The sequence below is a fragment of the Salvia splendens genome, chromosome 15 (assembly GCF_004379255.2).
Source record: "Salvia splendens isolate huo1 chromosome 15, SspV2, whole genome shotgun sequence".
NCBI lineage: Eukaryota > Viridiplantae > Streptophyta > Magnoliopsida > Lamiales > Lamiaceae > Salvia > Salvia splendens.
This window is the reverse complement of record NC_056046.1, coordinates 14121768-14137748: the sequence shown is the minus strand read 5'-3', so window position 1 is coordinate 14137748 and position 15981 is coordinate 14121768. Positions and strand designations below refer to the sequence as shown.

The 15981-nt window shown below is 35.7% G+C and overlaps 2 protein-coding genes across 4 annotated transcripts; one reads left to right on the top strand and one right to left on the bottom strand.

Moving 5' to 3' along the window:
* Positions 1 to 5440: 5440 nt before the first annotated feature.
* Positions 5441 to 7730, top strand: LOC121767183 (cytochrome P450 87A3-like). The gene is made up of 9 exons (XM_042163398.1): positions 5441 to 5637; positions 5711 to 6032; positions 6116 to 6265; positions 6354 to 6605; positions 6701 to 6790; positions 6876 to 6954; positions 7039 to 7145; positions 7250 to 7377; positions 7449 to 7730. Exons 1-9 carry the CDS (start codon positions 5441 to 5443, stop codon positions 7534 to 7536), a joined length of 1413 nt encoding a protein of 470 aa, XP_042019332.1. The 3' UTR covers positions 7537 to 7730.
* A 2166-nt stretch (positions 7731 to 9896) lies between these two features.
* On the bottom strand, positions 9897 to 15610 carry LOC121767185 (phosphatidylinositol glycan anchor biosynthesis class U protein-like). Of its 3 annotated transcripts, none has more exons than XM_042163401.1 (14): positions 15522 to 15610; positions 15374 to 15421; positions 15208 to 15268; positions 15068 to 15100; positions 14131 to 14255; positions 13897 to 14031; positions 13489 to 13565; positions 13138 to 13394; positions 12505 to 12561; positions 12240 to 12408; positions 11002 to 11059; positions 10820 to 10905; positions 10647 to 10703; positions 9897 to 10216 (listed from the first exon to the last, which is right to left on the bottom strand). In XM_042163401.1, the coding sequence occupies exons 2-14, from the start codon at positions 15387 to 15389 to the stop codon at positions 10139 to 10141; spliced, it is 1209 nt and encodes a 402-aa protein (XP_042019335.1). In that variant the 5' UTR covers positions 15390 to 15421; positions 15522 to 15610; the 3' UTR covers positions 9897 to 10138. The 3 variants fall into 3 exon arrangements, with proteins under 3 accessions (XP_042019335.1, XP_042019333.1, XP_042019334.1); XM_042163399.1 differs by having other exon boundaries at positions 14131 to 14235; positions 15068 to 15124; positions 15522 to 15603; XM_042163400.1 differs by having other exon boundaries at positions 14131 to 14235; positions 15522 to 15603.
* Between the last annotated feature and the right edge of the window lie 371 nt (positions 15611 to 15981).

Below are 15981 nucleotides of genomic sequence, written 5' to 3'. Positions count from 1 at the left end.
TTTCGGTTAATTGGTACCTTGCACAATATTTTTATTTTATTTTTGTCATTTGTAGATAATTTTTACCTTTGTTATATGAGAATAGATAGTTTTTGTTGGATATTTGGGCCGTGGGGATGTGGACTATTATTTGGGCTTGTGTTAATTGAGACCCGGACGGATTTTGGGCTGGTGGTTGCCCTAGCCCAATGCTCGGGTGATATACACCCCTCACTCTCCACTCCTGCTGCTTGACATTCGAACTCTCTCTCTTTCTCTCTGCCCTCTCTCGACTGATGAACTCTCTCTTCTCTTCTTCTTCTTCTTCACCATTAAGTCTCTGACTGTTTTCTTGTGATCTTTTACAGTTATTTGAGTGATTGATCTTGTGTGAGTGTTGGAGAAGGTAACCACTTCGGTTGCTGGTGTGTTGGTGAAACTAGGGTTTTCTGTGTGAGGGTTTTCTGTGAGTTTGTGTTCAGAGAGGTTTCAGATCTGCATAGTGGAGTGGTTTGGGGTTGATATCTGTTGTGTGAGGTGAATCACTGGTGGATTCAACGTTACTCCCTTGGATCTGGTTTCTGGAGAATAGATTCGTACTATTAGCGGGTGGCTGAGCCATAGTTACGATCTATTCGATTCCTTTGTGTTTCTTGTGGTTTCTGTTCACTTGTTTGCTTTAATCTTTTGGTCCGAGAGGATCTTTGTGATATTGCTAACGTGTGTGTTAAGTGTGCATGTTCCTCGGTGGTCCAGTGGCACCCGATCAAGGATTGCATGTTTTTGGTGTAATAGCTAGTTTCCTTGTGTAAATCAGCCGCGTGGGTGAGAGTTTGGCTGAGCTCTCTTGTATAAGAACAAATAGGTCTCGGTAAATAGTCTGGCACGCCGAGTCGCATTAAGGAGGTGGGCAAGTGGAATCCTCCTCCGAGTGTGGGTTCGCTCTGGTAAATTGGTTGAATCTCGTGTTTTCTTTTTCTGTTTAGTGCCAAATATAGGATTGGGATATTGCTTGCTGGTAGACATTCTATGGCAAAGACTTAGGCATTTTCTTGCTTTCTCTGTGCTTATTGCTTCCGTTGTTTCTTGGTGCTCTGTAATTCTTGATCTCTCATTACTTGACCACCAAGCATTTATACTGCCTAAGTGACCCCCTGCGCCCTCCAGAAGTGAGTGATTGCGAACTGGGATAGCCTTAGCCAGTGTGCTCGTGACAGTCAGGGATTTGAGGTCTAATTTGCTGTGAAAGTTGTGTGAAAGTGTGCATGGTCTCTGTTGTGTGTTTCCTGTCTTGTTGTGTATGTCATTGTGCTTGAAAGTTTGCAAGGTTGTGTGTTTCTTTCTTGCTTCCTGTGTTTTTACAAAAGTGATTTCAAAAAGGTCTCAACCCATTGGTTTGGTCCTTTTAATGGTAAAAATGATTTTGTGATTTGGAAACAGAAATTGAAATGCATTCTTATTCAACAAAAAGTGTTTAAGTCTGTTGATGGTTCTTTGGCTAGAGCTACTATTATTCTCAATTTGTCTGATTCTGTGATTAGGAAAATTGATCATATTGAATCTGCTTCTGAAATGTGGAAACACCTTGCTACTTTGTTTACTGAAATTTCTATGTGATCAAGGATGTATTTGCTTGAAAAATTGTTCAAATTTAAGCTTGACTTATCCAAGGATATTGATGATAATGTGGATAAATTTCAGAAGCTTGTGCAAGATATTAAAAGATCTGGTGATAAAACAATTGATGAATACACTAGTATTGCTCTAATGAATGTCATACCTGATTCTTATAGTGATGTAAAGCTGCCATTAAGTATGGCATGGACTCTGCCCCTCTGGACTTGATAATTAGCTCCTTAAAATCTAAAGAACTTGAATTAAGGGAAAGGGTTGCTGATAAAACTGTTTTTAATAAGGCTTTAAATGTCAGGGGAAGACCTAAGTCAAGAGGGGGAAATGAATCAAATGGTGGATTTAATACCGAAATGAATCAAATGGTGGATTTAATACCAACTCTAATTTTAAGAAAAAATTCAGATCTAGGTCCAATAGCAAGGACCCTAAATCTTTTAGAAAATATTTTAATTGTGGAGAAGCTGTGCATTGTAGAAGAGATTGTACTAAGCCTAAAAAGAATAAACCTCCTAATAATAACTCTCAGCTTGAAAATATTGCAAATGTGGCCAAGTATGATGCTGATAATGAGTCTGTGTATATGGTGCATGATTTGATGTATATAAATGCTTCTCCTATGTGCCCCTTTACTTCAAATGATTGGCTGTGTGATTCTGGATGTATTTATCATGCTAGTCCCTTCAAGGAAGTGTTTACTGATATTAAGCATGTAACTAATACTTATGTGTCAATGACTGATGACAAGAAGTGTGAAATTCTTGGTATTGGCACTGTGTGTTTGAAGTTTGATAATGGCTATGTGTTGAACCTGAAGGATGTTAGATATGTTCCAGATTTGTGCTATAATTTGATGTCTTGTACTGCCCTTGAAAACTCTGGCATGGGGGGTAAATGGGGGGAAGGTTGCATGAAAATTTGCAAGGGTTCTATGTGTCTATTTAAGGCCAAAAGAAAATGTGGTTTGTATGTTTGTACTGCTGTGCCTCTTACATGTGAAAAAGTATGTGCCAATGTTGTTAAATCTGATAAAACTATGTTATGGCATAATAGGCTTGGTCACCTGAGTGAAAAAGGCTTGAATATTCTAAAAAGGCATGCTATCTTATCTGAAGTTGATGTTCATGGTAATTTGTCTTTCTATGATACTTGTGTGTTGGGTAAACAGCATAGGGTTACCTTTCCTACTCCTGTACCTGCAAATATAAGTAAAAATGTTCTTGAATACTTGCATATGGATGTGTGGGGCCCTGCTTCTGTGTCTTCTCATTCTGGTTCTGTATATTTTCTTTCAATTATTGATGATTTTTCAAGAAAAGTTTGGTGCTTCCTCATGAAACATAAGTATGATGTGTTTGGAAAACTTGTTGCTTGGAAAACCTTGATTGAAACTCAGACTGAAAAGAAAATTAAGGCAATAAGAACTGATAATGGCTTAGAATTAAACAAATGGATGATATGTGTGATGGTTTTGGAATTAAAAGACATAAAATTGTTCCTTATACCCCACAGCAAAATGGGGTTGCTGAAATAATGAATAGGACTTTACTTGATAAAGTGAGATGTATGCTAGCAAAATCTGGTTTATCTAAAAAATTTTGGGGTGAAGCTTTGTTGACTGCGACTATTTTCTTGTGATCTTTCACGGTTATTTGAGTGATTGATCTTGTGTGAGTGTTGGAGAAGGTAACCACTTCGGTTGCTGGGGTGTTGGTGAAACTATGGTTTTCTGTGTGAGGGTTTTCTGTGAGTTTGTATTCGGAGAGGTTTCAGATCTGGCATAGTGGAGTGGTTTGGGATTGATATCTGTTGTGTGAGGTGAATCACTGGTGGATTCAACGTTGCTCCCTTGGATCTGGTTTCTGGATAATAGATTCGTACTATTAGCGGGTGGCTGAGCCATAGCTACGATCTATTCGATTCCTTTGTGTTTCTTGTGGTTTCTGCTCACTTGTTTGCTTTGATCTTTTGGTCCGAGAGGATCTTTGTGATATTGCTAACGTGTGTGTTAAGTGTGCAGGTTCCTCGGTGGTCCAGTGGCATCCGGTCAAGGATTGCATGTTTCTGTGTAATAGCTAGTTGTGTAATAGCTAGTTTCCTTGTGTAAATCAGCCGCGTGGGTGAGAGTTTGACTGAGCTCTCTTATATAAGAACAAAGAGGTCTCGGTAAATAGTGAACCCGGACTTGTCTGATCCCTACAGTTTTAGATATTCATTAGTAGAGAAACATATACTCCGTATTAAAAGTTTTTCTTTATTGTTAATGTCACAATTTAATTAGATCGACTCAAATAGAAGCGCTGTAGTAAATAAAAAGATTAAGATAATTTATCTCCAACTTAAGGATGCTTTCTTTTACGTCCTATAATGTAGTAATTTTTTAAAATTTTCCAATGCAAGTAATTGTGTTTCTCTTTTAAGGTAGTATATAAGATAAGTTTTTTAAGTGATAATAAAAAAATACACGTGTACAGTTAGACAAATTGATCTGAAATATACCTGTGAATTGTGATATCTCAAATTTGATTTCCTTCAAAATACAAGGCTAATTATAAAGCAAAGAACCAATACACATTACATAAATATATTTGTGTAATTTTATATAATACCTCAGCTGGTGAAACAATATATAATCAAATTACTTTATTACTGGACTACATTAACAATAATTATCAATTTACCAAATTTTAAAATGAAGGATATTTAGGAATGTATAATATAGTCACACTATATTAAGGGACGGCGTTGCAGCCTTCCGTCTCCATCCCGTCACGGAGAAACGCCCGTCCCGGAGGGATAGCTCGCGAGACGTCTCACCACGCGCGTTGGCGACATGGCGAGCTCCGATTCGTCCGTGACGCCCACTCGCCGGCCCGCGGGTGGGAGTCGTTTTTATCCGGAAAATTGTTTTTTTTTTTTTAATTTAGGAAAAATTCAAAAATTAAAAAAATCCCAAAAAATATACTAGCCGTTTATAGGCGTTTTTTTGCAAATTTTTAATTTTTTTATTTTTTAAGCCTCCAATCACTTCTATAAATATCAAATCATTCCCACAAAATAATCCACCATAAAAAATATGTTTTTTATTTAAATTATGTATTTTTAATTTTTTTAGGATTTTATTAATGAGGTTTTTAGATTTTTTAGAATTTTAAGTTGTACTTTTATTTTATTTTTAATGAAGTGTGTTTTTTTTAATTGAATTTGGTTGGAAATAAAAATAAAAAATGAAATTGAATGAATAGTAATTTAAGGGACGGTTAAGGGACGGAGGGTTGCAGGTTCTGTCCCTTAGTTAAGGGATAGTAAAAATCCGACAAGTAAACCCAATCAATAGTTGTCTGACATGACTGACCTATGACTTTGAAGTATGAACGAATACTAGCACATGTTTTAAATTTTTATTTGTTAATTTATACAGTAAGTATTTAAAATAAAACTAAATCTATTAACCATAGTAGTTAACACTTTTTGAAATATTTTAGATATTTTTGGAATCTACTAAAGCTAAATCAATTACACAAAATAAACAACTAAACTAGCTACTTAAATTTACTACTGTATAATATAGTAGGAGTACTATAAAACATAAAATTAAACTATTTCCCAAGGCATTCGTCTCTCTTTTAATCGACTAATTATTGTCTGACTGCCTTACGTAGGGTCAAGAGGTGGAGTTGCCGTCCATCGGTAGGGTTGCTGACCCCACTTGGGTCCGTCGTCAGCATACTAGCTACCACCTTTTTTTTCTATTTAAGGAGGTTCTTCTTGCATATGATTACATAACCTCAACTCTCAAGCTTGTTTGTTCAACAAAATAGGATAAAAAATGGTACCCCTTCCTATATTCATATCCTTGGTGGTGATCCTCATTGCAAAGTGGGTTCACAAATGGTGCCATCCCAAAAGCAACGGCACTCTCCCACCGGGCTCAATGGGGTGGCCGCTTCTCGGGGAGACTCTCCACTTCTTCGCTTCAACCACCTCCCTCGACATCCCTCCTTTCATCCGTCAAAGGATGGAAAAGTAATCAATCATCCATAAACCTTAAATGTTTTTAGTTATGTGAACTTAATTATGGTGTTCATGCATATAATAGGTATGGAGCTATATTCAAGACGAGTTTGGTTGGGGAGGGTGTGATCGTGTCGACCGACGCTGATCTCAACTACTTCATCTTTCAAAAAGAGGGAGTTTTGTTCGAGAGCTGGTATCCCTACACATTCACCCAAATCTTCGGAACAAATAGCCTACTCAATCTGCATGGCTCCGTATTCAAGTACCTCAAGAACATGGTGCTTAATTTAGTCGGTCCCGAAAGCCTCATGACCATGCTTCCGGAAGTCGAGGCCACCTCCAATCGCTACTTGACCATGTGGTCCACCCAAGACACTGTTGATCTCAAGGAAACTACAGCTCAAGTACAGTCAAATTTTAGAATGTACTATTCAAAAACAGAAAATAAAATGTACCCTAATAATTAATACTATGTTTTAATTTGCAGATGATATTTGATCTGACTGGGAAAAAGCTCATCAGTTATGACTCACAAAAATCGAGTGAAGACTTGAGGGGATACTTTGAAGCTTTCATAAAGGGATTGATCTCCTTTCCCCTCAACTTTCCTGGAACATCTTTCCACCGATGCTTACAAGTATATATACATATATATCATTTTTTTCAATAATTTTTCCTACTAATTTTGCAACACCTAATTAAGCCATGTTCATAAATTTGGTTAGGGAAGAAAGAAGGCGATGAAGATGCTGAAGGATATGCTTGAAGAAAGACGACAAAGGCCGCGACAAACACAGAGTGATTTCTTCGATTATGTGTTAAAAGAGGTCGAGCGAAAGGATACGATGCTTACAGAGGATATTGCTTTGGATTTGATGTTCGTGATGCTCTTCGCTAGCTATGAAACTACCTCGGTGGCGCTCACTTTAGCTATCAAATATCTATCCGACCATCCCTCTTTTCTACAACAATTAACGGTCACTACTAATTTCTTCTTAATCTCCTCAACTTGTTACATTTTTTATATCCCTATAAATGCATACTAATTTTAATTTGGGACGTCGCGTTGCAGGAAGAACACGAGGCAATCATAAAAAGGAGAGAGAATCCAGATTCGGGACTATCATGGAGTGAATACAAATCGATGAAATTCACATTTCAGGTGAATATATATATCAATTTATATATCATAATATACCATTGAAATTGAATATTTGATGACGATGTGTAGTTTTGCTTGCATGCAGATCATTAATGAAACTATGAGGCTGGCTAATATTGCTCCTGTGATTTTCAGAAAAGCATTGAAAGACATTAAATTTAAAGGTTAGAATTATAGTATTAATTGTGTGTAATTAATTAAAGATCAGTAGTATTAAAGTTGAAACCCTAACTATGTATGATTTGCAGAGTATATAATACCGGCAGGTTGGGCTGTTATGGTATGCCCTCCAAGCGTTCACTTAGACCCAAACACATACAAACATCCACTCGAATTCAAGCCATCGCGATGGGAGGCAAGTCGATAAACTTCGTTTTCAAATTTCAAGCATGCACATTGTAACTATAAATTGTAGAGTGAGATGAAGGGAGTATAATATATATTGTTTGAACGATGTAGGGAGTAGACACACACATGGCATCGAGGAAATTCATGGTGTTCGGAGGCGGGTTGAGAGTGTGCGTGGGAGCGGATTTCGCGAAGCTACAGATGGCCGTGTTTCTTCATTGCTTGGTCACAAAATACAAGTAATTACTACTAACTAATAAATCATTTCAATAATTTGGTGAAATCCTGTTGATGTATATGTGATTTGCAGGTGGAAAGCAGTCAAAGGAGGGGAGATTGTTCGAAGTCCTGGTTTGCAGTTTCCAAATGGATATCACATCAACGTTTCTCAAATTTAGATCACAAACAGAGGGACTCAATTCTATGGAGGGTGGTATTATAATACTAATCGAATAAGTAAACTATTAGTGTGTGGTAAATGGGTGCTCTCATTAATTCCATCAGTTTATTCAGTACTATCAAAAAAAAAGAGTACTTGGGTGTTCCGAGTATTGAATATGGCTTTCTGTATTCGTATTTGTATTTGTATTGATATATGAAGCGATTTTCAGTATCTACATGCACGATGTTTGATTTACACTTCTTTAATGATTCGGCCATTATTATAAAAAAGTATTTTCTTCGTCCCATTTTTTTTAGTTATTGACTTATTAGTACATGTTTAAGTGAAAATGACACATGTTTAGTGTCTCAAGACTCCAACGACGGGATTATATTTAGGAAATACAAACTTATCTTTAATACTCCTTACTCCGTCTCATAAAAATAAGGACATATGCATAATTGGTAAAGTGAGACAAAGGAGAATAAGGGAAGTTAAAATAGTGTTAGTAGATAGTAAGACACACATTATTAGTGTTTAATGGTGAGCTAGAGAATACTTGTAAATAAATTGATGTATATTGATAATGAGTCGGAGGATACTTCTACAAATGGAAATAGATTATTTTTATGGGACGGATAGAAAAAAAATGTCATATTTTTATGGGACGGATGAAGTATATAATATCTCTGACACTTTCTCTTTCACTTTTTTCTCTTCTCTCTATTATTTTTAATCTAAATAGTTATGTTAACTCTTTTTAACAAAAAAGAGTTAAACACCATTATTTAATTTGGTGCAGTTTGCGATAACAATATGTTAATTGCTTGATTATTAAGATTTCTACTTATTCCATAAGTATATTAAAGTAATGATATACGTATTAGGATATATCGAGCATATATATTTTAATAGAAATGATATGTTGCGCGTGTTATTTGAGCGACACTTGAGCGTGCGTATATTTTCTCTCTCCTCACTTCCTGTCCTCCTCCCTTCCACGTTTCTCTTTTACTTTCATTATCCATCAATTTCTCTTTCTTCACCCACTTTTGCTTCCGTCTAATTCAACCAGAGGGAAGAAGAAATCCTCACTCACTTTCTCATCCCTTCAATTCAACCCAGTAGAAAGAAGAAATCCTCACCGAATTTCTCATTCCTTCAATTCAATCCAGCAGAAAGAAGAAATCATCACCCGACTTTCTAATTCCTTTGATTCAACCCAGCCGGAAGAACAAGAAAAAAAAACTTAGATTCAATTAAATTATGGCGAAATTGATATCCCGAATAAGAGGCGAATAATTTTCATTTTTTATTGTTTTCAGTTTTTGTTAACTTTCTTTTACCCATTGATTAAATTCTATTGAAGAAAGAACTAGGATTCAACTGAATTCTCGCGGAATTTATCTTTATTGTTGCTTAATCAATATTTTCTGCCATCGACGCAAATTTGTGTTTTCTTCTCTTTTTTTCTGAATCAATTCTCGACGACGCTTTTATTAAAATATTTAATTGCAGTAATATCATTGGCAATAGGCAAGAGTGAGAATAAGAAATTTGTTATGGGTTTCACATCTCTGCAATTTTGATTTTAGGAGAAAATGAAAGCAAATGTTTTGTGGAATATCAATTTAGAGAAAAAATTCATGGAGATGAAACTGCTTGGTTATGAATAATGTTGATGGAGAATTAGATTTGTAGACAATAAAAATAAAAAAAAATAAAAGAAAAAGGAGAAAATTGGTTTAGCCGCTCACGCGCTCCGCAGAACATCTCTCTATATTTTAATTGTTTTAAAATATAAATAGTAGCATTCCCTCAGTCCAATTCAAGATGTTCACCTTTTCTTTTAGGATTGTCTTGTTCAAGATGTACAAAATAAATTTCCATCTCCTCATTAAAATACCCAACCACTTTTTTCTCTGTACTTGTTTCACTTAACAATTCTTTGAAATCACGTGCCACTCAAGAACATGAACATCCTAGGTGGGACGGAGGAGTAGTATATAATTGTGGGATGGAGGAGTAGCATATAATTGTGGTAGGTGATTCATTCCGCTCAACGGAAGTCAAATGGTTTCTTTTTATTTAAAAAACACTTACAAAAATATGGCTATAAAAAGAAATCATACATGTTCAAAAAAAAATGTGAACATGTTGGCTTGATGGGCTAGCTAAAACTTAAAAGTCAATAGTTTAGGTTAGGAATAAAGGGTAAAATAAATGCTAGTCAGAAAAATATTTAGTAGTAGATGCTAGTTAAAATCTGAGCATTTTACAATTTTAATGTGAAAGAAATCCGTAGCAAGTAGTAGTATATTATGGCTAGTACCAAAAGACAAATTTTTATGTTAACAGAGTAAATAAAATAAAGAATATAACAAAAAAATCACGTTAGGAATAAGATGCAATATAGAACACAAAAAATACTGTAAGTATTTTATAGGATAAATAATATGAGTAACATCGCGTGCAGAACTATGATACAAGTAACCCACCTAACAGTTTTAGCTATTGCAAACTTCCAGCAATTGCACACGAGAACATCTTCAAACCATCACAACATTAAACCAATTACCTGGTTGTAAAAGTCCTTTTGACTAAAGCCGACAGCCATGTTAAACATTGTTGCATAACTTTCTGATCTTCCTGTCGTGGTTTAACATAGCACTCACACTCTCAACTACCAGAATGATCTGCAAAATGCAGAAACAAATAAATATAGGAGGGAGATGTGAATGTAGAAAATCTAATGAATACATCTTTAATGGTTCTATGGAAATGGAATTTGTGAAAATTCTGTATTGCAAAATCCTAAGTAGATTTTATACCAATGTAATCTTTCATGTATATTCATTAAGCCACTCTAATACATCACCAAAAGTGAAAAAGGTGACACCAATTTGCAAGAATTGGCTAACTGGAGAAACTTAATCCACCAGTCATGTGATTCATATATGGTTGTTTTTAAAAAGTGTATTACTCATAAAATTGCTGCGGTAATCACTGCAAATTTTCCGGATGGATCAAGAGGAAAAAGAACATACAGATACATTTCTTCTCGTGTTCAAAAAATGATGTATGTTCATTCATCATTACCAAGGAACAATATTGATAAGTAATTACCTGGAAACAAGCATATCCGATTGCAGTCGCAAAGTAAAAGTTTGCATTCCCAGTCCCCTGCATTGTATAACAAGTTAATAACAAGCAGAGACACTTAATTTGCAAGTACATGATATTATGCCCAATTCCCAGGAAAAGGTTATGCATATCCATCTAATCACACAGGCACATACCCTCCAAATCCATAGGTTGTGCATTACAGGGCTGAGAAGAGAGATCCCAACATATCCACAAAAGAGGAAGAATGTAAACTGCATCTCTGTGCCCAAATTGATTTTTAGATGTCAGTTCATGGTAAGGAAGCTCACAATCAAACTTCACATGAAAGTGCATCCAGAGAAAGAGGGCAACTAACCTGCTAACTCATTAACAAATAACACCAGTAAACTCAAATATAAAGCCGAGTCCCCAACCTAGATAGAGCAGAAGTAAAACAAGATATTAATATTAGTCAATAATTGTGACTCAAACGATATATGAGGATATCCTATATATCAGTCGAACACATCAACAGAGAAACCAAAACAATGCTAGGTTTAAGTTTAACCATCACTTAAGTCTACAAATCCTTGCCCAACAAACTATTTCTCCTTGTTCATCCTTATTCAACTGACTGCAACTAATCTAAGATTAATTTTGCACCTCAATACCTAGTATTCAGTTAGTAGCACAACTGAACTAAACTGCAGCATTGAGCAGTTGCACCAATTGAGATTAGGATTTACTAGTACCTGCTCCTTTAGATATTCTTAAAACTAGAATTCAACTCAATGTATCATTAGCTGGTTCCAATCAACAAAATCTGTCAAACTGATGGAGCATTCTAAACATGTAAACAGCAAAATTGCAAGAACGTTTGAGTGCATGGCTTCAAGTACAGGAATTTCAGTTCTATCTGAATATCATTCTCTTATTCATACAATTTCTGGCACTCAGTTTTTCCAAGAGTGAGGATCCTGCATCCTAGATAGTTCGCTTTTCTCCATGCTGTGTAGCAAGATTCATAAGAACATTTAATTCCTAACTCAATTAATGGACTCTATGAATATCTTATATGTCTAACTATATAGTACATAAAAAAGAGTAGTCATCAATTATCGGGCATAATTCTTGTTTGGGAATGGAGAAAACTGGGAGTAGTTATTGGTTTTATTTTCCTTCAATAGTAACAAAAAGTAACAGATGCTGGTTCCATTTTCTTTTTGAAAACTTAGAAGTAAACACTAAATAAATAGTTGTTCAAACATCAAAGCATAATTTATATAAGCAAAAAAAGATACACCCTCCGTCCCCAAAGAATATGCACTTTGGGTTCGGCACGGGGTTTTAATGTAAAATTGGTAAAGTGAGAGAGAGGTAGAGAGAAAAAGTAATTAAAGTATTGTTAGTGGAGAATGGGTCCCACCTCATTAGAGAGAAAAGAGTTACCAAAATTAGAAAGTGCATATTCTTATGGGACGGGCTAAAAAGGAGATAGTGCATATCCTTGTGGGACGGAGGGAGTAATAAAGAGAGAATTGGTCATAAAGTAATGTACGCACTAAAAATAGAAACATTTAGATTCTATGATTTAGATAAAATGGGAAAGCTCACCGATGGATAAGATTTTAGCATTGAAGAGACTGCCAAGTAAAGAAAGGCCAAAAAACATGGCCTATGATTTAGCCGTATAGCTAACGGCAATATCATGAATAGGATGTTCACATGAAAAACAATCAGGAAAAAATTCCTGAAAAAATCAAACACTTCTGCAAAGAAGTACCTGCAGTAAAGATGCAAATGTGTTATGGAAGTTTGGAAAGAAACAAACTGCTACGCAATGCACATTTGACAAACAAAACACTCACTCAGAACTCACCATAACACACCAATATTTGGAGACAAATCCTCAATGGCAAGAATAAATCCATATGTCCTGCAAAATGGCACCGGAAGTAATCAATGAGTTCGAGAAAATAGATAGGCCATTATATCAAATCGTAGGTCTTCAGTGCACAATGATGAGAGAAAACAAAATAAGCAAATATATAACAAAGTATAATCAACAAAATCCAATAGGTAAGTAAAGCACATTCAATTAAATATTGCAAAGATCAAAGAAATTATTTCAACCACAGATAAGCAAATTATTTTCCAGTTGGAAAGGGGGTAGGGAAAGGGGTCAAATTCTGCCAATACTTCCACTCCAGTTAGGTAAGAGTTCAAGTAAAAGTAACAAGTTGAGAAATCATAATATGGTCATTCACTATACATATCAGGAAACGCATGGACCACAACAGAGATCCTGAATAGCTATTCAGATAGATGATGTACATAAAGATGTGGGCTTCTTGGGGATGACCAGTTATCGGTTGTGGCTTGTGTTGAGAACATTTGACGCGCATGCATGGCATAAAGCATAGCTACTATTTCATGTTGATACTCCTAAATAATTGCTAAACCAAAACAAAAAATTTAACCATAATTATATGTATATACATTCAATGTTTACCTCTTAAACATCTCCCCAAGACCACCATACTCTTTCATAGAGATGGCACACATAATTAACACATAGGAAGTCCATACAAATGCCCAGAAGAAGAAGGTGACAACTCTCCGCCAAGAGAAATATGTTTTAGAGAATTTATCATTCAGTGACTTGAGTTCAGCATGATCGGCTGATATCTTTTCTCCACCTTTTAGATTACTCTGCGCAAAAAGTTTTCTTGGGGGTGCATCAAGACCATAACCCAACAAAAAAACCACCTGAATGGGAGAAAAATCAGTGAACGTTCTTTAGCATCTGTCTGTGCTAAAAAATTACCGCTAGCTAAATAATAAATTTCTGCCCAACACATACCGGAATCACTAGAACTATGGGATACAGAGACAAATGTGATGATACGACCCACCCAAAAGCTGCCAATGGTACTAATCCTGCATATTTCAAAAGCAAACATGTAATCCACATTACGTCAAAACTTAATAATGGTGTTTATTTTAAAATTTTGGTCTATCGTACAACAATAGTAAATGTGAAGTGTACTGAATGAGGTCAGCCAACGTAACACATACAAATTGAAATTTGGGACACAATCAAAGAGTTGTATAGTATTACTACTACAGTACTAATTAAGCCTTTCATGACAATATACATAAGACAGCCTCTAAAGCTTTACAGAAATAGCAAAATAAATGTGTAGCAGTTTAAAATTATTAATATCCTAGATAATGAATGCAGAAAGAAGACAGGTTGCTCACTTCATACCTGCAGATGCTCCATAAAGTGACATGACAACAAACATATTTTCTATAGCTGAAGTATTGAAACCAATGCAAGAGACGATTGTGAAAGGGTTCCACAAATACACAAGGGCAGCAACATCACCAGATGGCACAGCCTCTATAAACAAAATTTACAAAATAAAGTAATTTTTATTAGTTTCTGGATGTGCTATCGAAAAAACTAAACGATCAATTCAATGGCAGCGTGTTCAGTTACCATTGCCTTTGCACAGCTTATCAAGGCCTAATGCTTTACAATTGTGAAGATGTGCTCTTACAAGACTGGTCCCAGTTGCACGAATAAGGATTGCGCTGATAAAATCTGCAACCACAGAAACCAGACTGTATCCAAAAGTATGTTGATTTTTTACTGAGCTTAATGATATTCGCACAAAAAAATCCAAATACAGGATGTGAAATTGGCACAATTTCGGTTGCGAAGAAAGAAGATGAAGACGTGCAGTACATGCTGCATGAATTCTACATCTGGTAGCCCAACCCCATCCACACAAGAAAAGGCAAACTAATTTGACATAGTTGTGTGGGTAATAATAGTTTTACATTACAATTGTCAGAGAGTCACTTCCGAGTGAAGGATCATGTGGCATTTTAAGTGATGAACCAGAAAGATGAAGGGTGTAGCATTGTAGCATGGTGTGACATAATTGTGTTGGCATGGAGAAATAACATACTCCCTCTGTCCCACAAGAGTATGCACTCTTTCCTTTTTAATCCGTCCTACAAGAGTGTGCACTTTTTAATTTTGGAACACTTTTCTCTCTATTGAGTGGGACCCATTCTCCACCAACAATACTTTAATTACTTTTTTTTTACTTTCTATCTCTTTCTTACTTTACTAATTGTGCATTAACACCTATGCCCAACCAAAAGTGCATACTCTTGTGGGATGGAGGGAGTATCTATTCTATCACCAGTAAATAAAAGCTTCACTTGATTCCTCTGAAACTGCTCAGAAAGATGCAATGCATCAGCATCACCAATGATCCTAACTAGCATTCTAAGTATTTCTGATAGAATTAGAAAGTACAGATTACAGCCATGTGTGAGAAAACATGAATGCTTTACAGAGTGGACCATAAGCCAGAGAAAGAGAAAGAGAGAGAGAGAGAGAGAAATTGATAGGAAGCCAATACCTGCATAACAGTTCACTAGATAGCCCTCCAATTCTGCATCACGCAATTGAATAATCACTAAAATGACACAACATTGATGATCAAGTCAAGCATGAAGTTATTCAAAGTCTGTTCAATACAAAAATTAAGGGGGTGATTACTTTTTAACAGTAAGAGGCCCAAGAATCGAGAGCAACAAAGGCGACCCATGGTACATTGAACCTGTTTATCACACCCATAAGAGTAGTCTTAACACGATAAAAATCCAAAACAAAACAAAATATAAGTTCATATACAAATGCAAGGACAACATGAACTATCACAAACCAGAATAAGGAGACATTGACAATTGCTTTAGCCAGTAGCCTTCCGCCACTACAAGAAAAAAATAAATTTCAATCGAACTTATTACAGATATAGTAACATCACATACATGTACGCAGCTAATACAGAGAGATAGTGAGAGAGGAAGTACGACGGCGGAGGCTGGTGAGCGGAGTGGAGACTTCGGGGCGTGAAGAGAGGTTGAGATTTTTGGAAAAATAAGTTAAAATTAGTCTGAATAATACAGATGGACCTATAAGAAAATTTAATGCCCATATTACCCCTCGATCTGTGCAAAAGGTCAGCTCAGGCCATCCGCAACGCTGTCTCTTATCCGTCTCTTAACCGTCTCATCTTTTCACTATTCTGGAGCCTCACTGTACTTTTTATCCCATCTCTTAACTAAGATACAGCACCTGCAATCCTCTATCTCTTAACCGTCTTTTAACCATCTCATCCCTTAACTATTCATTCAATTTCATTTTTTATTTTTATTTCCAACAAATTCAATTAATAAAAACACACTTCATTAAATAAAATAAAATAAAATTTTTACTTAATATTCAAAAAAAAATTTTAAAAACACATAATTAAAATCCTACAAAAATATT

Bases quoted from the DNA above. Each gene is read 5' to 3' on its own strand.
- LOC121767183 (XM_042163398.1), top strand. From the start codon at position 5,441: ATGGTACCCCTTCCTATATTCATATCCTTGGTGGTGATCCTCATTGCA. The intron at 6,606-6,700 runs GTCACTACTAAT...GTCGCGTTGCAG, and splicing joins CTTTTCTACAACAATTAACG to GAAGAACACGAGGCAATCAT. The intron at 6,791-6,875 runs GTGAATATATAT...GCTTGCATGCAG, and splicing joins CGATGAAATTCACATTTCAG to ATCATTAATGAAACTATGAG.
- LOC121767185 (XM_042163401.1), bottom strand. The intron at 14,256-15,067 runs GTATTGGCTTCC...TTTTGGATACAG, and splicing joins TCTAGTGAACTGTTATGCAG to TCTGGTTTCTGTGGTTGCAG. The intron at 14,032-14,130 runs GTAACTGAACAC...TTTTGTTTATAG, and splicing joins TAAGCTGTGCAAAGGCAATG to AGGCTGTGCCATCTGGTGAT.